Source organism: Lathyrus oleraceus, chromosome 6, assembly GCF_024323335.1.
Source record: "Lathyrus oleraceus cultivar Zhongwan6 chromosome 6, CAAS_Psat_ZW6_1.0, whole genome shotgun sequence".
In the NCBI taxonomy this organism is placed as follows: domain Eukaryota; kingdom Viridiplantae; phylum Streptophyta; class Magnoliopsida; order Fabales; family Fabaceae; genus Lathyrus; species Lathyrus oleraceus.
In genome coordinates, this window is record NC_066584.1 from 236,919,012 (window position 1) to 236,943,948 (window position 24,937).

The following is a 24,937-nucleotide window of genomic DNA, read 5'->3' on the forward strand; positions in this document are numbered from 1 at the left end:
TCCTTTACGTAGAAGGATTGATGCATAACTTGTTATCCATAAGTCAATTAAGTGATAACGGTTATGATGTAATCTTTAATCAAAAAACATGTAAAGCCATTAATCAGAATGATGGCTCTGTCCTTTTCACAGGCAAGAGGAAAAACAACATTTATAAAATTAATCTTTCTGATTTAAAAGAACAAAATGTTAAATGTCTGATGTCGGTTCACGAAGAGCAATGGGTATGGCATAGACGCTTGGGCCACATTAGCATGAGGAAACTTTCTCAGCTAACTAAACTCGAGTTAGTCAGAGGCCTACCTAAACTGAAGTTTTCTTCAGATGCTCTGTGTGAAGCATGTCAGAAAGGAAAATTTTCAAAAACATCTTTTAAAAAGAAAAATGTTGTTTCTGCCTCTAAGCCTCTGGAACTTCTCCACATTGACTTATTTGGTCCTGTGAAAACAGCATCAGTCAATGGAAAGAAGTATGGACTAGTCATTGTTGATGATTACAGTCGCTGGACATGGGTGAAATTCCTAAAGCACAAGAGTGAGTCTCACTCTGTATTCACTAGTTTCTGCTCCAAGGTGCAAAAAGAATTTGATGCTAAAATCGTTAGAGTCAGAAGTGATCATGGTGGAGAATTTGAAAACAAAGATTTTGAAGAATTATTTGACTCTAATGGAATATCCCATGATTTCTCCTGCCCTAGAACTCCACAACAAAATGGAGTTGTAGAGAGGAAGAATAGGACACTCCAAGAAATGGCCAGAACCATGATCAATGAAACTAATGTGGCAAAGCACTTCTGGGCAGAAGCTGTAAATACAGCGTGTTACATTCAGAATAGAATCTCTATAAGACCTATTCTGGAAAAGACTCCCTATGAACTGTGTAAAGGAAGAAAACCAAACATTTCATATTTTCATCCTTTTGGATGTTCTTGCTTTATTTTAAACACTAAAGAACATCTGAACAAGTTTGATTCCAAAGCACAGAAAGGTATTATGTTAGGATACTCAGAACGCTCTAAAGGCTACAGAGTATACAACACAGAAACCAAAATTGTAGAAGAATCAATTCATGTCAGATTTGATGATAAGCTTGACCCTGAAAAGTCAAAGCTAGTTGAAAATTTTGCAGATTTAGAAATCACTCTTGCAGGATCTGATAAAACTCCAGAAGCAACTGTCACTCAGAACTCTGAAGAAATTAAAACCCCAGAAATCCCAAAGAAAGTTAAAAGTCGTATCAACGTATCTGAAGATTTGATTCTGGGAAACAAGGACGAACCTGTCAGAACCAGATCTACCTTCAGGACCTCTGAAGATACTCCTCTGGGACTAGTGTCTCTGATTGAGCCTATGTCCTGTGATGAAGCACTTCAAGATAACGACTGGGTTTCAGCCATGCAAGAAGAATTAGATCAATTCACAAAGAATGATGTCTGGGATCTTGTTCCAAAGCCCAGAGGCACTCACGTTATTGGAACCAGATGGGTATTCAGAAACAAGCTGAATGAGAAAGGAGAAGTCGTCAGAAACAAAGCTCGACTGGTAGCTCAAGGTTATAGTCAACAAGAAGGTATTGATTATAATGAAACTTTTGCTCCAGTCGCAAGGTTAGAATCTATTCGTCTTCTTGTATCTTTTGCTATTAATCATTCTATTAAATTATATCAAATGGATGTCAAGAGTGCATTCCTTAATGGTTATATATCAGAAGAAGTGTATGTCAACCAACCTCCAGGTTTTGAAAATCCAAACTTTCCAGAACATGTTTTTAAACTTAAAAAATCTTTATATGGACTTAAACAAGCTCCCAGAGCTTGGTATGAACGTTTAAGCAATTTTCTTCTGGAACACAATTTTATCAGAGGGAAAGTTGACTCCACACTTTTCTGTAAGAACCTTAACAATGATCTCATGATATGCCAGATATACGTTGATGACATTATTTTTGGTTCAGTTAACGCCTCTGTTTGTCAAGAATTCTCTAAGTTAATGCAGGCAGAATTTGAAATGAGTCTAATGCAAGAACTAAAGTTCTTTCTGGGAATTCAAATTAACCAAACTTCAGAAGTTACATATGTTCATCAAAGCAAATATATTAAAGATGTTCTGAAGAAATTTGACATGGCTAACTGCAACTCTGCAAAAACTCCAATGCATCCAACATGCATTCTTGAAAAAGAAGAAGTAAGCTCAAAGGTTTGTCAGAAGCTCTATCGAGGTATGATAGGCTCTCTTCTCTATCTGACTGCTACTCGTCCTGATATTCTCTTTAGTGTCTGTCTCTGTGCCAGATTCCAATCAAATCCTAGAGAATCTCATTTAACAGCAGTTAAGAGAATTCTTAAGTATCTGAAAGGAACTCCTAACCTGGGCCTGATGTATAAGAAAACATCAGAGTATAGACTTTCTGGTTACTGTGATGCAGATTATGCAGGAGATAGACTAGAACGAAAAAGCACATCTGGAAATTGCCAGCTTCTGGGAAACAATCTAATCTCCTGGGCTAGCAAAAGACAGTCAACTATCGCTCTATCAACTGCAGAAGCAGAATATATCTCAGCATCACTGTGCACAACTCAGATGCTCTGGATGAAGCATCAGTTAGAAGATCTGCAAATTTTTGAGAGTAACATTCCTATCTTCTGTGATAATACTGCTGCCATTTGTCTAAGTAAGAATCCCATTCTACATTCCAGAGCTAAACACATTGAAATAAAACATCATTTTATCAGAGACTATGTTCAGAAAGGGATAGTAACATTGAAGTTCATTGATACAGATCATCAATGGGCAGATATCTTTACTAAGCCTCTAGCTGAAGATAGATTTCTTTTTATCCTAGAAAATCTGAACATTCAAAATTGCCCAGAATGAAGTGTGGCTCTGAAAATGTAAAATGAGACTCTGACATAAACAAATGTTCTTCTGCCTCTGACTCTGATACTTCTACAAGTTAAGAAGATATCTGAGTTAGAAATCTCCAGGAACCAATCCTTTGGTATTCCTGAAGATCAGATACATCAACACGTGGAGCACTTAGCGTCTAACTTTAGAACTTCTAGACAGCTGTCCAGAAGATAATCAAAGGTCAGACGTTTGAAGATCTCCTCGAGCAGTGTGCATATTGTTGGGATTAGACGTTCATTAATTAGCTTTAATCATTTCTCCCCCAAGCGTGCTTACTTGAGCTCTGTGCTAACGCAATTTTGTGTGTCGTTTTGCATGTGTTTTAACTTAGGGTATTTAAACACTTTTCTCACTTTTCACACACTTATCACTCTCACTCACTCTAAAACCCTAAACCTCTCTGAAGCATTCTCTGAAAAACTCCTCATCTTCATCAATCTTCATCTTCTTATTCACCATGGACGCTCAACAACAAGAAGTCTTTAACTTTTCTCAACAAATGGAATCAAGCTCAACTGCTCAAACTTCAAGCATTCCAACTCCAACTGTTACAGGAGTCTCCATCACCCCAGTTTACAAAGAACCCCATATCCTTGATCGTTTACCTCACATCAACCTATCAACTCCCTTTGAGGGTTTGGATGTGTTATGTGAAACACTGGTGGACTTTGACAACTTGAGAAGAAATGGAGTGGATCTTACTGAAGAACTTCGTCAACAAGGTTGGGGAAACTACTTCCAAAGGCTCTATGGTCCTGTTTACCCACTTCTCATCAAGGAGTTCTGGAGATTTGCAGATGCTGATGACCATTTCATCGTCTCTTTTGTTTTGGGGGTAAAGATTGTAATCACTGAAGAATCAATTGCTTCCTTATTGAACATGGAGAAAGATGGAGGAAAAAGGATTTACAACATCAACCCAAGATCAAGGCGCGTTGCTGAAGTAATCAATCCAACAATCTTCAAACCCAACACTGAAGGAAATCCTTCAAAGAACAAAGAGTTGCATCAGAACCTCAGAGTGTGGCTCAAGATCATTCTGGGAACTATTCACCACCGTCCAGCCTCTAACTCCTCTGACTACATCAATGCAGATCAGAAATGCATTCTGTATTGCATTCAGAAGGGTGTGAAGATCTGCCTTCCTGCACTTCTCTTCAGATATCTCAGAGATTCTGTCAGAGAGACCAGAAACAACATGAAGCCCAGATCCTACATCCCTCTGGGAAGATTGTTATCTGATGTTTTCATCGAGAATGGGCTGGTAGATCATCTGGAGAAGGCCAAGCTGATGCTAGATCTGGCAATAGATACTAGGAAGCCTCTGAACGCCAGAAATCTCAAGAGTATGGGAATAATAAAGAAGATTCAAGTCAGACCCACGCTGGACACATCATGGGATTCCTTGAAAGATCAGAGGAAGCTGCCTCATGGTCTTGCTAGGTTCTACAAGAATGAACCCAGAGATGCGGTTGCTATCTATCTTAATCGTCTGCTGGATGAAGGTGTTGACATATCTGATTTCAGCCTCGACGATTGTCTAGATTCAGAAGAAGACTTCGTCAGATACAAGAGAGGTCTCTCTGAGAAGAAGATAACATCCCAGGCGAAGAAGGCAAGACTTGGAGAATCTTCTGGAAGCAGATCTCTAACTCCTCTAAAAATTTCTACTGGTACGTCTGTTCCTCCTATTTCCTCTGAACCTCTGATGGTTTCCTCTACTCCTTCCTCTAATCCTCTCCCAACACCACCCATTTATACAACCTCTGAAATCCCACCTTCAACCACCAGAACCTCACAACCTTCACCAATTTTAAATATCACCCGTACATTCATACCTCCTTCTAAACCTGAACAAATGCACCAAAGCACTTCCTCTTCATCATCCTCAGAACCAGAATCACCCCCATACCTTTCTATCTCCTCTGACCAAGATTACTCTGACCCTGACTCTCCAACCTTAGCCCAAATTCACGCTCAAAACCTTGCTTCACAACAACAAACACAAACACAATCTGAAGCAACTTCACCTCCACCAGAACAAACAACCAACATTACTTCTGAAGACCAACCCTCTGAAACTCAACCCTCTGACCTCCACACCTCTGATATCCCACCTTCAAACATCTCCGCTGAATCTGAACCATTAGACTTAAACCCTCTTTACGCTTCACCCCAAAGATCTGAACCTCAACCTGAATCAGAAACTGAACCAGAACCTCTAACTCTAAATCTCAGCCCTCCAACATCTCCACCTCATACCTTTGAACCTGACCTTTCTATACCTACCCTTGAGGAAGCCATCATGCTGGTTGCAGGGGCTTCAGTACAAAAGGTCAAGTCTCTGACCACTAACTCTGAAGTCAGTGATGATCCTGACTCTGTAAGGACACACTAGAACAGAGTCATTGGCTGGATGACCTCTGAGGCTTTTAGACTGAAGAACATCTCTGAACAAGTCAGAAATGGCTACATCAGAGATGCTGAGGCAAGACTCCAGGAAAGACTTGCACGCGAAGCTGAAGCCAGAAGGCTAGAGGAAGAGAGATTAGCAAGAGAAGCTGAAGAAGAGGCTAGAAGGCTGGAAGAAGAAAGAGCAAGGGAAGCTGAAATCCTAAGGTTAAAGGAAGCTGAAGCTAAGGCTCTGGCGGATGCAGAAGCACAAGCTGCTGCTGAAGCTGAAGCGCAGGCTGCTGCTGAAGCACAACAGGCTCTGACTCTGGGGGAGTCCTCTTCTGTTATCCCTATGGTTCTTCAGACTCTGAAAGAACTTAAGCAAGATCAGAATGAACTCCGTGCCAGAATGGATAAGCAAGACACTGTCAACGACAACATTCAGAACATGTTGGCTATGTTGCTTCAGAGAATGCCTCCGCCTCCGAACCCTTAGGCACTTAGGATATTTTTTTGCTTGCCTGTTGTTTTGTTTTGCTTTTCTCTGAATCTGATGTTTTCCTGTTCTTGTTGCCTTTGTGCTTTTATCTGAATACAATGTTTTTCTCTTCAATTATTTATTTTTGCTATGTCTTTTTGATTCTGACAAAAAGGGGGAGAAGTCATTAATAGCTCTGATGAAAATATTGTCTAATACCTTAAGCATTCTGCAACATATTTTTCTTAAAAATAAATTTATCTAACCTGGACTTAAGAAATTGCAGAAGGTATCAAGAAACCTCTTTACTTAGAAGCTCTGGTAAGAACTTCTGAACTCCCTAGCACTATCTCAGGGGGAGCTCTTGTCTATCTGATCTGATATTTTATATGTTTCATCTGCTAATTAAGATTGTTTTGTCATCATCAACAAGGGGGAGATTGTAAGAACAAAAATTGTTCTACAACAGATTCCTTGATTTTGATGATAACAAAGGATGAAACCAAAAATGGCACCCTAACAAAAAGTTTCTAAGTGTGCAGGATTCTAAAGAAAGAAGGAAGAAATCTGATGATGTCATCAGATACAGAACCAGATCAGATACAAATTATCAGAAGATAAGAAGCATCTGAAGTAGAAACATGTTCAAGAAAGTTTAACTCTAAGCTAAACAGCAAAGTATCAGAAGCATCTGAACAAGAAGTAAGCTCTAGAAGTTCTGACTCTGATCAACGCCATCTCTAAACTCCAGAACTTATCAGCGCTATCTGAAGAATCCATCAGAAGCAAGACTCCAAGATTCTCAGATACACAAAGACTCTGATCATGGAATTGCTAATCATGAAAGAGTAACATTAAAGTCAAGTAAAGATTTGCAAATGGATTTCCTAAAACAGAAAGAGACGTTAATCTCCAATTTCAATAAAGAAGATACTATATGTGGTAAGTAGTCATCTCAAGGAGAGAAAGTTATCCTGCAGAAGCTATTTATGTTATGGCGTAAAATCATCTTATTACTCATCAGTTTCAACTACTACCTCACTGATCTATATAAAGGACTGCAAATCAACATTCAGCACAACACACATATAAGGAAAAATTATACTGAAACATCAACGCTCAAGAAAACACTCTTGCTCTCTAAATCTTCACGAAGCTTTTGCTTATAACGTGAAACACTTTGTTCTTACTATTGTAATACTTGCTTATCTTAGAAGCACTCTAGATTACATAAATCTTTTATCTATTGTTTGTTTATTTCCTCAAGTGACTCTGTGTAGTCTGTATACTTGAGAGGACTAAGAGATCTTTCTCTTAGACGTTGTTTGTAATCTTTCAAGATTAGTGGATTAAGTCCTTGTTGAAGGCGAAATCACCTTGGCCGGGTGGACTGGAGTAGCTTTGTGTTATAAGCGAACCAGTATAAAATCATTGTGTGGTTTTCATTTTGAAAAAGCGCTTATTTTTCCAAACAATTCAAACCCCCCCTTTCTTGTTTTTCTCACCTTCATTACTAACCAAAATACCAAAAATATGCCAATGTATAGTTTGTTGTTTTTGTAGGTAGTGTGTGTGCTCACATATGCTCTATCAAGCTCATATCTAGGGTTTAAGACCCTCAATGCAAGGATCTCAATCAAGAAATGGTTCACATTGGCTCTAAGTATCATATATGGATCCCCATGTTCTTCACATGTTATTTTGGTCAAGAAATCATCAAGAGTTTGGAGTTGGTTTGCATTGGAAACCCTAATTCATCTGGGTATCTTGTGTGACTTTTTCAATACGTTTCTTCAACAATTGATCAAATATTTCAAAGGATACTTAAAATTACATCCTATTATGCATATATATGATCCTCCATGAGTCCCAAAAGCCAATAGACTGTCAAGCTAGTAAGTTGGTTCATGGTGGTTGACCAGAGAAAGTCAACTAGTCAAAACTGGGGTTCCCTAGACCCTATCTCCTACAATATTTGTCATATGAAAATTATTCCAAGGGAAACTTTACTCAAAATGAAATTCCAAACAACTTTCATGTTGAAGTAAATAGCTATTTTTGCTTGTAAATTCATTTTTTTATGGTGAAAGATTATAGGTCATTTTGTTTGAACCCTAGTTTGGAGGTTAACTTCCTAAGACCATAACTTGCTCAATTTTTATGATATGAAAGTCATTAAAATTCCATTATCAAATTCAAGATTTCTACTTCGACTTTTATGTTTGAAGGAAGTGAAAATTCAACTTGTAAATTCATGTGCCAAGAGGAAACATTATAGGTCATTTTGGACCAATACCATTGAACAAGTGATTTTCCTCAACTTCTAAAATGCATAACTCCTTCATGCCAAACCAAAATGAGGTAAAATTTATGACCAAATTGAATAGGTTTGAAAGATATACAACTTTTATGAAGGAACTTTTCTCATTTGAAGTCCATAGAAAATGTTATTCAAGGTGGAAGAAGTGAACATTTGACTTGGGACTTAGAAAATTTTCAAATATGTTTGATTTCACAAACTTCCACCTCAAAATTCATCATGATCCAAGATTCAAATGAAAACTTGTTAAACATGAAAGTTGTTCCCCTTGATCTCGCCTTCCCAAAGAGTCCAAGATCATCTCATTTGGATCAAAATTGAAGGACTTGTGTATGGTTTCATTATGGGAAGTGTTTTGGCAAGATTTGAATTCAAATGATCAAACTCTTTTGCATGCTTCCACATGATGAATTCAGTACACTTTTCACACTAATTGGAAGTGGATTGCATCCATGTAAAGAAGTTTATAAAATTGGCCAAATTTCAAATGGTGCAAATATCAAATGCATTGCCTATTTAAACAAGCTCAAGGCTTCAGAATCATCATCAACACCTTGCCCAAGCTTTGCTAGACCGATTCAAACCCCCAATGTCATAGAATTTCTGAAGGTTTCTCTTGAAATCGAGCTTGAACTTCATCTTCTGTTTGGAAGTTGAAACTCCAGAAATTCACTTCCCTTTTCATCTCAATTGGTTCCTGCAAGCAAGAGGAAGAGAAAGCAATCAAATCCAGATCAAAATCAAGTGGAATTGGATCAGCTCGAAGGTGATTTTTCAGAAACTTCATCTCTTTGATTCTCTCTCAATTCTTTACCATTATTTGTGATTTTTGGTTGTTTGAAGTCCTATCAATATAGACAAGAAGATTGAGTTGCTTAAAGGTTAAATCGAAGAAACTCAATTCATGATCCTCAAAATTCAAATCCCTGTATCTTTTTATATACTTGGAATTGGACAAAATTGAGGCCAGATTCGAGCGCCTGAGTATTTTTTCTTTAAATCCATGTCTTGCCTTTTCATTTTGGTGATGGTTGATGGTGGACCAGTCCGGTGAGGTCCACCGGAGAAGAAGCCCGGAGCCCTAGCTCCGGTGATGTGTTGTCACACATCTCAGCCATAGGATCCAGCTTAAATGTTTTAATCTCGTGCGTTGCTTCTGATTCCAAGTGTGTGGTGCGTTGACTGCAATGCGTCATGGAACGCGCGCGCTTGGCCATCAGATTTGCCACCTCAATTAATGAGGGAGATCTGATGGCCCTTGTTTTTTCTTATTTTTTTGATTTTTCATTTAATCCATTTATTTTGATTAATTCATATTAATTTCCTTTTTAATCCAAAAAATATGGGACTTTCACCAAATATTTCCAAATATTATCATCTTTCATTTTCTGAATTAAATTTATTTTTTGGATTAATTTTGATATTTTTTATGAACTAATTGTTTTTGTGCATATTTTTAATTGTTTAAAAATACTTCTGACTTTTCAAAAATGGTAAAAAAAAATTCTCCAAGGTCCTTTGATCTTGTTTGACCTATGATAAATCTCTTGGCCATTTATTTGGTGTTTTAAAGAGGTTTTAGGTTTTTGATCAAACTTAATTTAATTTAAATGCATTTTAATTTGATTTTTAATTGATTAATTGTGTAGAAATTATGTTCAGCCATTTTTATTGACTTGTGAAGTTTGACTATGTATTTGGGCCTTGGTCAAGGTTGATTTGACTTTTGTTGGATTAAAATCATTGGATTTAGGGGATTGATGAAATGTACATTTCATCTCCCAAAATGAATGAATGATTTTAATTTGGTAAAAGCCCTCCCATGAACAATTTGTGTTTGTCTCATTTCCCCTCCCTCTTCATCTTCAATCCCATTCTATACCATTCCTCTCATTGACCAATGAAGTCTCAATATCCTAAGGCTAATTGGTTCATCAATAATTTCATGTTAGATGAACCAATACAAGTATGGATGAGATTAGGTTCATCCTTTGATCAATTTATTTTTGTGTGTGGTATGTTTTAGGAGTATGGTTCATTATACCATATCTCTAACATGCATTAACACCAAAATTTCTATTGCCCGACCTCAGATAGTTGTGACTTCTACATAAGTCCAATTACGATTGCTTAACATAGCGCTAAATTTTGATCCAAAGGCATAAAATTCTAGTAAGTGAGATTGTAAATCTCCCCCATTTCATGGTATTGTATGGAAACTTGGTCTTTTTTCCTTCCTTTGGAAGATGTCTTGGTTCAAGGATCCATGCTTGTGAATAGAGGGTTGAGTATTCTCCAAAGAATAGCTTAATCAATTGAAAAGTAAAGCTTCACTAACATCTAATCGACTAACATGTGTCTAACTTTTATATTTCGGATTTTAATTTCAAGTCATTTACTTTATGCAATTTAAATTCAAGTCATTTACCATTTCATTTGTCATTTTACATATCATTTAACTTGTTTATGTTTATGTCGTTTTTACTTTGCTCACTTGAGCCATATATTGTGATTGTATATACTTGTTTATGTATCTTATTTGTGTTTGTGGTCTTAGGACCTTAAAATACCTAATAAACAACAAAAAACCCTAAAAAATGTTTGTGTGGACTGTTGGATTTGATCTGAGCTTTGGACTTAGAATTAGGCAACATTCCCTATGTAAAAGGATTTGGTCAATGTCAACATTTCTGAAACCAAGTTATTATGAATTGAGATTTCATCTTATGCAAATATTGGGATCCACATGAGTTCATCTGCTACATGGCCTTGATGCAAATGTTACTTTGAACATGTGTCTAATGCCTTATTCTGAGCCATTCAAGGAGTATGTCATCTGATACATGGGAAGATTAAGAAGAAGTCTATGAAGTTGCTAGCTTGGACGTGGATATCTTTATTTGATGCCTTGCTCTTCATTTTGCTACTTGCTTATTGATATTGCTTGATTTAAAGTCCAAGGGAAAAACGGGTTTCTATATGACCTTCTTGTTTATTGGATTGCATCCCATTGTTCAGATCTTTTCAACTCTTAACTTTTAAATTTTTGCTTAGGATTAGTCTCTTCATATCCTTTTATTCTCTTAAATTTCAAATCTCTCCCCATTTTCAAAAAACATTCTTTGCTTGTGATTTTTAAAACTTATACTTCATTGCAAATTAGAAACCTTGGCCTTATGCCATTGTATTTTTAAACAATAAAAGCGCGATGGCGTCTCTGATTTTATTGACGTTAAATTTATCCATAGCTTAATGGTCATGAATTTACCTCTACATTGGGTTTATCCCATTTCAAACTATGATCCATTCAATAATAGCCTCTAAAATTTTCTCCCTAGCCATTGTCTCTTGTCGAGCCTGCCTAACCACATGGTCGGGATCTTGATTTCTATTGACTAACACAACAGGAAGCCTTTGGGACACCCTGGGTATTGGTTCGAGCACCTGGTGTTCTTGATCAATCGTTTCTTCGACCACCTCCTCATGTTGGACTAGGGTTTTCGATCAAGGTGGAGGTGGGAGAGTCTGTCGAACTTGCACTCTGGGAGACCCTAGTAAATACCATATTCGAGTCATTTGAGTTGCCAGTTGTTGGTAACTCTGATTCGAATCTTGAATCAACGGTCTAAGTATGGTACCCATTTATTGAGTCAGCATATGGACCATTTCGTGATTACTTTTGTCCATCTATTGTCCCATGACTGCGACAACACTCGATGTGAAAGTTGGGATCAACTGAGACTAAAAACCTAAACCTGGGGTCGACCAAATGGGTTTACCAAAGGTCCTACTGCTATTATGCATACTTGCCATAAATTCAGTTGGCATTCCTAAGGTTCGATACATGGGCACTGTGAAACTGGGTATATATTTCCCTGAAGTCCCCATCGTCGTCAGCCTTGGAGTCTCAGGCTGGCGTGGTGTTAATATTGGTCCATTATACGCAGTCGAAACTGCAGATACAGTGCCAGAACCAACATCAGTTGTTTGCGACACAACTGTATCTCCTCCCAAAGATGGTTCTTCGTTTGGATTTGGACGCGGTGATACCATTTTACCACTACATAATTGCATATACTGAACACAATGTGTCCCACCAGGTGTGCCAATTTTTTTGCACGTGGTTTTCGCGCGAACAATCTCTGGCCTACCTATTGAGGTTTACTTGCAGGACCGACTACAAAGTCCTCGACTAATGTGTTGAGTATATGGTGTGTTTTAGTGAAATATTTTGGATTAAGAAATGATAGGTAAAAAATTCCTGTAAACAGGTGCCAAGAAATAAACGGATAAAAACAAGATAAAAATATAAATAACAAAGCAAATAAAATGACTTGGTAAGTTAGCTTGAAGATAAATGTGGAAGCAAGTATACATTTTTACAGGAATGAACTCTTTTCTCTTAGACGCTTGATACTTTGAGTGTTTTTATTTTGCAATGTTATAAATGCCAACCTTAGAACTGGAAATCAAATCTAATTAAATAGTAATAAAAAATAACTGTTATATGGTTGTTGGCCATTCACTATGTGCCACGTGTATGAGCCTATAAACCCACTTCTTTTGCAACCTCCCCACGTTCTCCTCATCTAATTATACCAATCCTGACTTTTTCGACTTCGACAAGCTCACCCTCGTCGACCTCCTTTCGACCTGGCTTAGGTCCTTCCTAATTGTCGAACCGCTTCGACTACGCTCTTCTTACTTCTATTTTTCTTCTTCAGCATAGTCGAAATTTGTTGGCTAACAATGATAATATTTATGTGTCTAGGTACCGAACATGCGAGGATGGAGTAACTGTTAGAGAAATATTTTAGACTCATCTTGATTCCATCAAGTTGTTAAACATGTTTCCTACTGTGCTCATAATTGATTCAACGTATAAGACCAACAAGTAAATACTTACATTGTTTGAGATGGTTGGCGTTACCTCTAATAAGAAGACCTATTTTGTTGGGTTTGCATTTCTAGATAGAAAAAAATAGAAGAATTTTACTTGGGCCTTAGAGGTGTGTCGAACAATGTTGAAGAACCAAGAATATATGCCTAAAGTGATTGTTATCGGCCACGATACCGCTTTGATGAATTCGGTGGTAAAGGTATTTCTTCCTTCTTAGGCATTACTTTGTAGGTATCACATAACAAAGAATGTGTGAAGTCGGGTTAAACTCGCGGTAGGGACATAACATATAAAGTCCGAAGATGTAAAAACGGTGAAGGTGTGTGTGGTTGTGGAAAAAATAATGGATGCATGGAATGGTATGGTAAATTATTCCACTAAAGAGTTATATATCAATTCCGTTATACATTTCAGGAAAGTGTGTGAAAAATATTCTGATTGGTTGAAATATGTTGAAAGCAAAATTTTTGACCATGTGAAGGAGAAAATTGTATGTGCATGGACCGATCAGGTTAGACACCTTGGAAATACAACAACTAACCTAGTTGAGTCTGCCCATGCTACACTGGAAATTTGGTTGGGAAATAGTAAGGGCAATTTATGTAGAGATTGAGACGCCATGAACCAAATGATCCAGAACCAACATAATGAGACACATACTTCATTTGGTCGGAGCATCACATATTTAAAGACAACAATCTTTATTCTTAGTTGTGGTCGGCAATATATCTCAAGCGGGTTTGAACTATATTTTTCGCGAAGCTAAACGAGCTGACAATATAGGTTCTGATAGCGCAAATGTGAAAATATACGGTCTCTCATGTGCTTGTGTTATTGCAAAGAATGTATTGGTAGACTGAAAAGAATGGATGAGGTTTGCACTCACTGAAAGACGCTTAGGTTTAATGATGATGGTGTATCGAAAGACGGTAAATCAAATATCTCTGTCTTGACCAAATGGGAAGTGATACAAGAGAGATTTTTGAAAGTCGATGACAATATGAAACTCCACATCAAATAACAATTGAGGAAGATTACTTATCCGAAAACCACCAACTTGAAACCACTTTCTCAACCGGTAAAAACAAAAGATGCTCCGAAGAAACTCAAGCTGACACCGAGTGACAATTCAACAACATAGTCTCCTTCGTATTCTGAACATGTTGACAAATTTTTTTCGTACTCACCAACTCCAAAATCTAAAAAAAGTGTTTTGCAAAGGAGCTTGCATTAGCAAACCACCTTCTTTGCCGCCTCCACCAAAGATTCCATTCATTAACGAGATGTTGGTTTTTATGCATAAATACATTGAGCGAATCATCAATATTTAGGGTGACGGTAATTGTGGCTATCCAGTTGTTTCGGATTTACTCGGTAAAAGATTAGACAATCATACATTTGTATGCCATCAACTTATCCATGAGTTGAGGACTCATAAAGAATCATACACACGACTTTACGGAAATGAAACTTCGATGCAATTTATGAGTCTTTTGTCCTTGCCTTAGTAGACCGGCACCAGAGAAAAATAGGACGTGCTTCCCTGAAATGGGTCACCTCATAGCGCGTACGTATGATAAAGCGTGTATTGATCTTACACAATATGATTTTTTCGGAAACCTGTTTCCCACTGCGCACTGCCCCACCTCAAAATCCAAAATGATCACATTATGTATATTGGATGGCTTTTAAAATCACGATATTTTGTTTAAGTTTACTTGAAACCGGGATGCCCTATACCACTTACATCGCCGGAGTGGTCAGGTCATTCAATAACAAAAGTCGAGATTTGGTCGGGCCATTTTGTGGAAAGGATGCAAGAGTTCAAGAAATTGAGCCACATTGAAAGAGAACCAAATATACAAAAATGAAAGGGGTACCGCCCATAGATTTAGTCGACGACAAATCTTTCGATTCATTTTAATTTTCTATTTAATTGGACAAATAAGTGTATGTAATTGTCTCTCAATATTAGTGAAGCATAATTTATACAATTTCTTAATATTTTAATACTTTTTTTCTTTGCTAAAACATTTTTTCATTTTCCAAACAAAGTCTTTAATTAGGTTTTGTTTTCTGTCTGGTTCATGATAGTTTCCGGAGATGTATCTCTGGAACAAGATAATAAGGTGTGAAATCGAGATATATCTCTGAAGTGAGCACTGATACACATGATAGAATTTTTGAGGTCCACATTTGTCTACAACTTTTATAAATTAAGGGGCTTTTGTTTTTAATTTCACAAACAGAAAATGTCTCAAATGTCACAAGTAAACATCATTTGATATGTCGTAAATGTCTCATTCTCTAGCACGACACCTGGGTGAAAGTTTAAGCTCAACGAGTGCACCTCTTTTGTAGATCCGAAATACGAAGTCCATAATCTCTTACTTGAGACAATCGAAAAATTGTCAAGCTTGAGTACCGTTCACTGTCGATTGACTATGAAGGGAAGATTGAGTTCAACAATTTTGAGCTCAAGACAGATGCAGATGTAAGAGCTATGTCAAATACATTTTTTCATTTCGAAACAAAATTTTCGCTCGAGTTGGAAGCGACGTTTTCAAGATCGGTCGAAGATATTGTGAAGATGTTGAAGCGTCCACTTGAATATTGAAATGTTGAAATCACCTACGTAATGCTTATTTAATGTTATGAATAATAAATATATTTTGTCAAAATACAAAATTTTTGGTTTCTGGTCTCTACTTCTGATTCTGTTACACATATGTTCCATAGATGCATTTACGAATATGTTCCGAAGATACACCTTCAAATTGAAAAAACCAACTAATAAAGTGTCATTCAAAATGATATAGATTTTACGTGTATTTGATAAGTTTGGAGATGCATCTCTAAAATTTGAGAGTATTATAATATTTTTACATAGTATTTTGTTTCATTCAATTTCATTCAAGTTAATGAGCAAAATCAAATATAAAAGTCAAAAATATTAGAAACTAAATTGTTTAATGTGTATAAATAAAAAATATCATTATTATTTTGAAAAATATATCCGTAGACTGACCACTACGACAACAATTTATTATTTTGAAAAAGACACCTCATTCATTAAGTTGAGGAGTGCACGCTAGATCTTTAGTAATATATAAGAACAAAAAAAAAAATATTTAAGTATTCTTGAATTTAATATCAGCATCTTCAATTATTCAAAGGTAATAATGCTAACTTTTGTCATATGCACACAAGTTAAGAACTAAATAAAAAAATATTATATTAAAAATTATGTATTGTTTATATTAAAATTATAAAATTTAATTGTTTAATTATTGTTTTCAATACAAATTTTTTATAAATAGATTTTTTAATCAAATAGTATAATTTAATGCGATAACATTGATCTTATTTTATTTTATTTTAAAATAAATTAAATTCCTAGATAAAAATCCTTTTAACCAAAAGATTGCTATGGAGGACAACATCATAAATATGAAAGACAAAACATTACGTATACATTCTAGATAAAATAAAACATTTCTACCAAAATTTAATTTATTCCGCATCATAGTCTCTTTTAAATCTATACATTAATATAATAATATTCTCTATATTTAATTTACCATATATTTATAAGAACTAATTAGAAAATAAGTCTTCTTAGTAAGAAATTCTTTTACAGAAAATTTTCATAAGTAAAATGTTGTGATAAGGTGCTATTAATTAAATTTGGACTTAAATAAAATTTTATTTCTTTATTCTTTTAAATGATTTTTTTAATCAAATAGCCTATTAAAATTTATTCTTTAAAAACGAGCAAGTAAAATAAGATGCTATTAATTAAATTTGGACTTAAATAAAATTTTATTTCTTTATTTTCTAAATGAATTTTTTTTAATCAAATAACCTATTGCAATTTATTCTTTAAAAACGAGCAAGTAAAATAAGATGCTATTAATTAAATTTGGACTTAAATAAAATTTTATTTCCTTATTTTTTTAAATAAATTTTTTTAATCAAATAACTATTGAAATTTATTCTTTAAAAACGAGCAAGTAATATAAGGTACTATTAATTAAATTTGGACTTAAATAAAATTTTATTTCTTTATTTTTTTAAATGAATATTTTTTAATCAAATAGCCTATTGAAATTTATTCTTTAAAAACGAGCAAGTAAAATAAAAGAGATTAATTACTATACACTGTTAGTGTAAAAAGTTTTACATTGTCGACTCATCACCATCATCCGTTTGTATTACTTTATAGATTTTCAAAATAAAAGTCAAACTTCTTTTAATATTCGACGTCTATGATTAACTGACGGTGTAAAATCATTTTACACTGTCAGTGTATTTCAATTAAACTCAAAATAAAATGCTATTAATTAAATTTGGACTTAAATAAAATTTTATTTCTTTATTTTTTAAATGAATTTTTTTTAATCAAATAACCTATTGCAATTTATTCTTTAAAAACGAGCAAGTAAAATAAGATGCTATTAATTAAATTTGGACTTAAATAAAATTTTATTTCCTTATTTTTTTAAATGAATTTTTTTAATCAAATAGCTATTGAAATTTATTCTTTAAAAACAAGCAAGTAAAATAAGGTGCTATTAATTAAATTTGGACTTAAATAAAATTTTATTTCTTTATTTTTTTAAATGAATATTTTTTAATCAAATAGCCTATTGAAATTTATTCTTTAAAAACGAGCAAGTAAAATAAAATGCTATTAATTAAATTTGGACTTAAATAAAAATTTCTTTCTTTATTTTTTTAAATGATTTTTTTTAATCAAATAGCTATTAAAATTTATTCTTTTAAAAACGAGCAACTAAAATAAGGTGTTATTAATTAAATTTGGACTTAAATAAAATTTTATTTCTTTATTTTTTTAAATGAATTTTTTTAATCAAATAGCTATTGAAATTTACTCTTTTAAAAACGAGCAACTAAAATAAGGTGTTATTAATTAAATTTGGACTTAAATAAAATTTTATTTCTTTATTTTTTTAAATGAATTTTTTTTAATCAAATAGCCTATTGAAATTTATTCTTTAAAAACGAGCAAGTAAAATAAGATGCTATTAATTAAATTTGGACTTATATAAAATTTTATTTCCTTATTTTTTTAAATGATTTTTTTAATCAAATAGCTATTAAAATTTATTCTTTAAAAACGAACAAGTAAAATATTGTGTATTACATCTTGTATTTAATATATATATATATATATATATATATATATATATATATATATATATATATATATATATATATTATATATATATATTATATATATATATATATATGCACAACTATCAACTGAACTGCTTTAAAAGATACTTTATTCGTCTTATAATAAATGTCTTATATAAATTATACATGATTTTTTAGAAAAATATATTGATTTTAATGATAAAATATGTATTATTTATAAAAATACCCCTATTAATTATAATTAGTAGAATAATTGAATAGAATGAAAGTCAATAAATAGAGATATAATAAATTTGAACATTTTTTATAATAAAAAACATTTATTTTGAAAAAATAAATAAAAATAAGACAATATTTTATTAATACTAAATTTTTTATCCATCCTTGTCTCATATGAGATTGTGATGAATCCATGCACATGATTTCCACGTTGAAATCACGTGGCAAATAACATTGATTCAATGTAAATTCATTGCACTGGTTGGCCAGATTTGGTTTTAATTATTATAATTTATAATCATAGTTTTTTTTTATTGTTTACGGAATTTATAATCATAATTATAAATATAAATTTATGAATTAGTATAAACTAATCCCAATGTTTTTATTTTTTGTGAATGTTCACCTTCAGTCGTAACAAAACAAACACCGTGATTGTACCAGAGACACTGATCTGACAACAACATATAACTATACAAACAAAAAGATTCAACCAAGGTTTTTTTCTCTCTTTTCTCTTTCTGTTATCTTTTCTTTCATTTTCATCCACACTTTCTGTTGGAACAAAGACAAAAAGAGAACAGACCCATGTTAATTGGTGATCATTGATCTCAACACTATTTTGTCTCTCATTGACCAAAAATCTATGGTGTAATGTTCTTCTGTTTTTTTTTTTTTTGTTATATAGGGAACATAGTTAGATTTTTAATTGGAATTTTGGATTTCATAATATAAATCTGAATTCTGAACATTTTTTTTTTGTGATTTATGATTAGAAAGTTAGGGGAGTGAATTATTTGAATGATTAACATATATTGATTTTTTTTTGCAGGGTGTGATTGATTGAGAGTTGAAAGAGGATGAAGAACTCTGCTTCAGAGAATGTGTTTTTCATTGAGAGCGATGAAGAAGGTGAAGACAGGGAGTTCGGAAGAGATGAAATGGGTGGAAATGAATCCGATTACTCCAATGACTCAAATGACAATCAAGAACAGAGAAAGCCAAGTTCTTACAGCATGGCCTGGCCTCAAAGTTACAGGTCAGATACTTCATGTTCATATGTAGCACTGACATATCTGAGAAAAGGTGTATCTGTGTCTCTGTCACTGTGGGACACCGACACCTATGATTACGTTCAATTTATTCAATTTTTTTCTTCAAATTATTGTATGTGTGAGTGAGCGTCTGGTGTCTGGTGTCTGTGACTGTTGTTTCAAAGTTACTTCTGTCCAAATTCACTACCAAAGTTATGTGCATCAAATGTGAAATCATTGTTGTCATGATGTGATTTGAATTTCAGGCAATCCATTGATCTGTATGGTAGTGTGCCATCGCCGAATATAGGGTTTCTCGGCACTTCATCGCTCACAAGATTAGGCAGTTCTTTTCTTGGTTCATCCTTGTCAAGGAGGCACACTGCTGAATTTATACCTCCACTGAAAAAGCCTCTGGTAGAACCAATAGATGAACAACAGCGAAAGAGCTCGAAAACATTGCTTCCTCCTCACCCATCTAGGAAGTCTTCCATGCGGAGGGATCCTTCAAAGACTTCTCATGAAGTTCATATTCCTAGCCAATGCTCTTTTGGACAAGCTGTGCTTAATGGTAAGTATTAATAACATATTAAAGAAAATGAAAGTGATTCAATATCTAACACCGAACACGTCCTTAATCTGAAGTGTCAATTCAACACGGTTTAACAAGTAGGCCAAATGTTTTGGTTTTTGCAGGCATAAATGCCCTCTGTGGTGTTGGACTTCTTTCAGTCCCTTATGCTCTTGAACAAGGTGGATGGTCTGCACTTTCAATCTTGCTGATATTTTCAATATTCTCCTTCTACACCGGCTTGCTGTTGCGCTATTGCTTGGATAGCGAACCTGGACTAGAGACTTACCCTGACATTGGCCAAGCCGCTTTTGGTACCACCGGACGTGTTATCATTTCGGTATATGTCTATTTTGCATGTTACAATTATTTTCCATCAACTTCATTTAAAACCATTATATCTTATCTCTTAACTTCCTTTATATTTTCCATTTTTCCATGTGTTATGCAGATAATATTATACATGGAATTATATGTAAGTACAGATTTCTTTTCTGTATGTATCTAATTGTTATTTAAGAGAGTATCTATTCTGATTTAACACTTTTTGTATTGTATATTGTTGATGCAGGCGTGTTGCATTGAATACATAATTCTAGAAAGTGACAACTTATCTTCGTTATTTCCAAATGCACACTTGAGTTTGGGTGGATTTGAATTGAATGCACACATTCTATTTGCAATAGCTACCACATTGGCTATTCTTCCTACCGTTTGGCTCCGGGACCTTCGCATTCTAAGTTACGTATCAGGTAAGGAAAAAAAGTTTTAACACTGATTTAGTTCTGTTTGGCAAGTTCATCTTCTATGGTTATAACACTTGTTTATGTTGTACTAGCTTGTGGAGTTATTGCGACGATTGTTGTGGTTCTATGCTTATTATGGGTTGGCGTGGTAGACGATCTTCCTATGCATACAAAAGGAACAACAACATTTAAACTTTCAACATTTCCTGTTGCTGTTGGTCTCTATGGTTACTGCTTCGCCGGACATGCTGTCTTCCCCAACATATATACAGCTATGGCAAATCGAAATCAATTCCCCGCAGTTCTCTTGATATGGTAACCGAAATCATTCGATTAGTATGACAATATAAATTGTCTAAGTAATCTATCTTATATGGTTTATTTTTCCATGTAGTTTTGCTATTTGTACGACAATGTATTTCTCAGTAGCTATTATGGGATACTCAATGTTTGGAGAAACTACACTGTCTCAGTATACTCTTAACATGCCCCGGGAATTTGTTGCCACCAAAATTGCTCTATGGACTACGGTATGTTACACTTACTATGCTCATTCTACATTGCTACACCACACGCGCGCGAGAAAAAATTATGACTTGATTTTTCATGTGTTTTACTTTGCAGGTGGTTAATCCATTTACCAAATATCCTTTACAAGTTCTATTTAAAATCATGTTACCAGTTACTACTGCTTACATCTCCATTATATCTCTAAATCTATTGATTTTTTTGTAAAAGTTTATGAATTCGTTTTTGTATATCTTTCCGCGTTCACTGTTTAAAGATGAAAACAGATGTTGTTTCTTAATTAGCAGCACATATGCTTTGAGTCTAACTCCAGTAGCAATGTCTGTGGAGGAATTGATTCCACCAAATAATCCCCACTTTCAGTTATACTCCATCCTCATCAGAACAGCGCTAGTGATTTCTACGCTGCTCGTTGGTCTTTCAGTTCCCTTTTTCGGTTAGTTCTGAAACTATGTACATACATTTAAATATGATAAGGTATTCAAGTAAATTTGTTGAAGCAAATGTCAATATTGTTGCAGGTTTGGTCATGTCTTTAATTGGATCTTTGCTCACAATGTTTGTTGTAAGTTTCCTTCATTGAATATTTTGATCTGATAAGTTACTAGTCTTATATAACATTTAGTTGATTAAATTACATTCAACTTTGGATGCAGTCTCTTATTCTACCATCTGCTTGTTTCCTAAGCATCAAGCGTGGCCGAATCAAGCGCGCTCAGGTAATTTACTTTCTACGTTTAATAGGCTCTTCGTAGTTTAATGAGTTTCTTTTTGATTTTTCTTTTCATATTTCTCCAGGTAGCACTTTGTGTTGCAGTGATTATAGTAGGCCTTGTATCATCTGCTTTTGGATCATACTCAGCAATCTCGGAGATTCTTAAAGAATTGTTTGCATGAAGTTTTGCGGCTTAAATACTGGATTATGACATTTTTCTGCTATTATATGGACAAAATCCAGTTCAAATAATTGTTTTGGTTAATTTCATTTCCTACCAAAAAATTTTGAGTTAATTTCAGAGATTAAATATTTTTTATTTGGAGAAGCATTATGGTTTCTAGTAGTGACCATTTCATGTGGCCACTAACATTACAGAATTGTGGATTGGAAATTGATTAATGCATTCTGCATTTGAATGACATTTTTGTTTATTCATTCCTTTGAAATTGTATGTTTACGTGTTAAAGTTATCTTAACAGGTGTTATCTGGTTATTAGGATATGACACTAGTATTTGCATGTTTAAGTACACTTTTTTGTTTTTTAAGTCCCCTCAACAAAAGACCAGCTTGGATAAAGATGATGCTGTAAAATGGATTTTTAAGGATAAACAAGAAATTTAATACTCAAGTATAGGGAACTCTGATTGAGACGGTCATTTTTCTTAGTAAAAAAAATTGGATTTTCTATTGATAGGATCACACTTTTAACTTCAAAATTCATTCTTTTATAAAGAGAATATTCAAAATTTTCTTTATAAAACTGAACATATCTTCATTTAATGATTTTTTAAAAGATATCATCCTATTGATGCTTCGTGTCAACAAATTTAATGTCTAAAATTACTTTAGAGTGCAAAATAGATTTCTCAGATAAGCAAATGGCGGAAATATTATCATAGTTGATAAAGATCTTACTTTTCTTTATCCAACAATATTCAAGCTGATGCTTCATTTAGAGAAGTTGAGTGCTACAACTTGTAGCTTATGTGTTTTGTTTCCGCTATGCAAAATGCAATTGTTTGTTGCCTTTTGTTTGTCTTGAAGATAAGATTATCACCAAGGAATTGAAAGCTTCCATTGAAGTTTTTTTATTTATATTTTATCCTCAAACATAGTAAGCATCATAATATCCAACTAACGAATAATCATATTTCTTTTCTTATAACACAAATGAAGGTTGGTAAGACAATTAAAATATCTAAAGTAATTAAACAAGTTTTTTTTGGATCTGATAAAAAATAAGCACATAAGCATACACTAAATAAAATATTAGATCTAGAAGGAGTGAAATAAGAAGTGATCATATCATTCCCAACAAGATTTTTAAAAATAATATAAATATATTATGGGTATTTGATATCTTCAAACCCAACAAGATTTTCGAATAACACTTCTTCACTAAACAAGATTTTCGAATAACACTTCTTCACTAATGTAACCATACAAGAATGCATTAACTACTACGAAAAACTCATTTTACAACGGATGGAAAAAGGATATCATCACGTTTGATCAACCGCCGTAAGGTAGAATATGGTTGTAAATATGTTGTTTTTCACCACAGACATGTGACCGTTGTGATAAACTAGGTAGTTCACTATCCATCACAACGGTTATAGTAAACAACCGTTGTGCAATATATAAAGGTCATGAGTAGTATATTTTATTTGGTGTGTTATATATCACAACGGTTATTGTAAACAACTACGGTGAAATACTTTATTTTTTATTTTTATTTTTTTATTTTTCTATATATACAAACCTGTATTTTTTTTACATATATTACAAACCTAAATATTTTTTACATCATCTAAAAGATATTATTTACAAACATATATTTACGATTGTCATATATTACAAACATCAAAGTCAAAATCATATATTTATAAACATCAAAGCCAAAGTCATATATTATCACCATTTTCAAGTAGCGTATTGAAAATAAACTCTCAATGTCTACGAATGTCTTTTAAGTCATCGATGGAGAAAGATGTCCTGTCGTTAAACGTCTACATAAAAAAGTGAAGAAAATTGAATATCACATTATTTGAAATATAATAGAAAACTTAAACATTAATATATTATTGTAAACATTTCATAATATAATATATACATGATCCCAGGAATCAACAATGCGGGCAGAGACAATGTTTAATATATGTTTCATTACATAATACTCACCATTGTATCCCTCTTCTTGTCTCATTGTCTACAAATTTAAACATTTCATGAATATATAACCACGCATGCATGTAACTATATATATAAATGAATGTCACAAGTAATCCACTTACCTTGGGCGTACAAAATGAGAGTTTTTTCTAGAATTGTTCATAATATTGTGTCGCTCCACAATCCTGTATATTGAAAATGATTTAAAATTATTACACACTAAACTAATTACAAAGTCAAATAAAATATTACTAAAAGTCTCATAAACATAAACTTACCCAGAAATAATTTGTTTCATCTTAGGTTCAAGTTGGTTGTGTAAGGAACAAAGTGTAGGACCTTATTTGTCTGAAGAATTATGATGATAAATTGAAAATGTTCACTGAATGAACACAAACATATATAATTAGTATTTGGTAAAATATGAAAACTAACTATAACAAAGAAACCATAATTTCAAAATTACTCACACATAGAGAAATGGTGCTAAGTAACAGTCTTTTCTCCCATCTAAGCGTGAATCTATGTATGTTTCAATCTTTTTTGGCGTATTACTTGTAAATCGAATACTAACTGGATCCTAGAATCCATAAATATCTGATTTATTTAATTCTATGAAAACACGGTGAAGGTACCTAAATTGTTAAACAAAATTCAAAATATATGTGAGGAATTAGTTTTATACAAAACGATGAATATACCATAATGAGATATTCAACTTTATACTTATGTGCACCAAATATGTAGTATCCCTACGTCCAACCACTGA

At 33.7% G+C, this 24,937-nt stretch overlaps 1 protein-coding gene across 4 annotated transcripts; it reads left to right on the forward strand.

The window, feature by feature from the left end:
* The first annotated feature begins 18,745 nt into the window (after window positions 1-18,745).
* LOC127097936 (amino acid transporter AVT1C) lies at window positions 18,746-22,416 on the forward strand. 4 transcript variants are annotated; one of them, XM_051036431.1, is made up of 13 exons: window positions 18,746-18,896; window positions 19,231-19,437; window positions 19,699-20,003; window positions 20,129-20,343; window positions 20,455-20,478; window positions 20,575-20,755; window positions 20,842-21,064; window positions 21,144-21,279; window positions 21,374-21,393; window positions 21,568-21,713; window positions 21,799-21,842; window positions 21,934-21,996; window positions 22,076-22,416. In XM_051036431.1, exons 2-13 carry the CDS (start codon window positions 19,259-19,261, stop codon window positions 22,172-22,174), a joined length of 1,635 nt encoding a protein of 544 aa, XP_050892388.1. In that variant the 5' UTR covers window positions 18,746-18,896; window positions 19,231-19,258; the 3' UTR covers window positions 22,175-22,416. The 4 variants fall into 4 exon arrangements, with proteins under 4 accessions (XP_050892388.1, XP_050892389.1, XP_050892385.1 ...); XM_051036432.1 differs by having other exon boundaries at window positions 18,808-18,996; XM_051036428.1 differs by lacking the exon at window positions 18,746-18,896 and adding an exon at window positions 18,903-19,049.
* The last annotated feature ends 2,521 nt before the right edge of the window (window positions 22,417-24,937 follow it).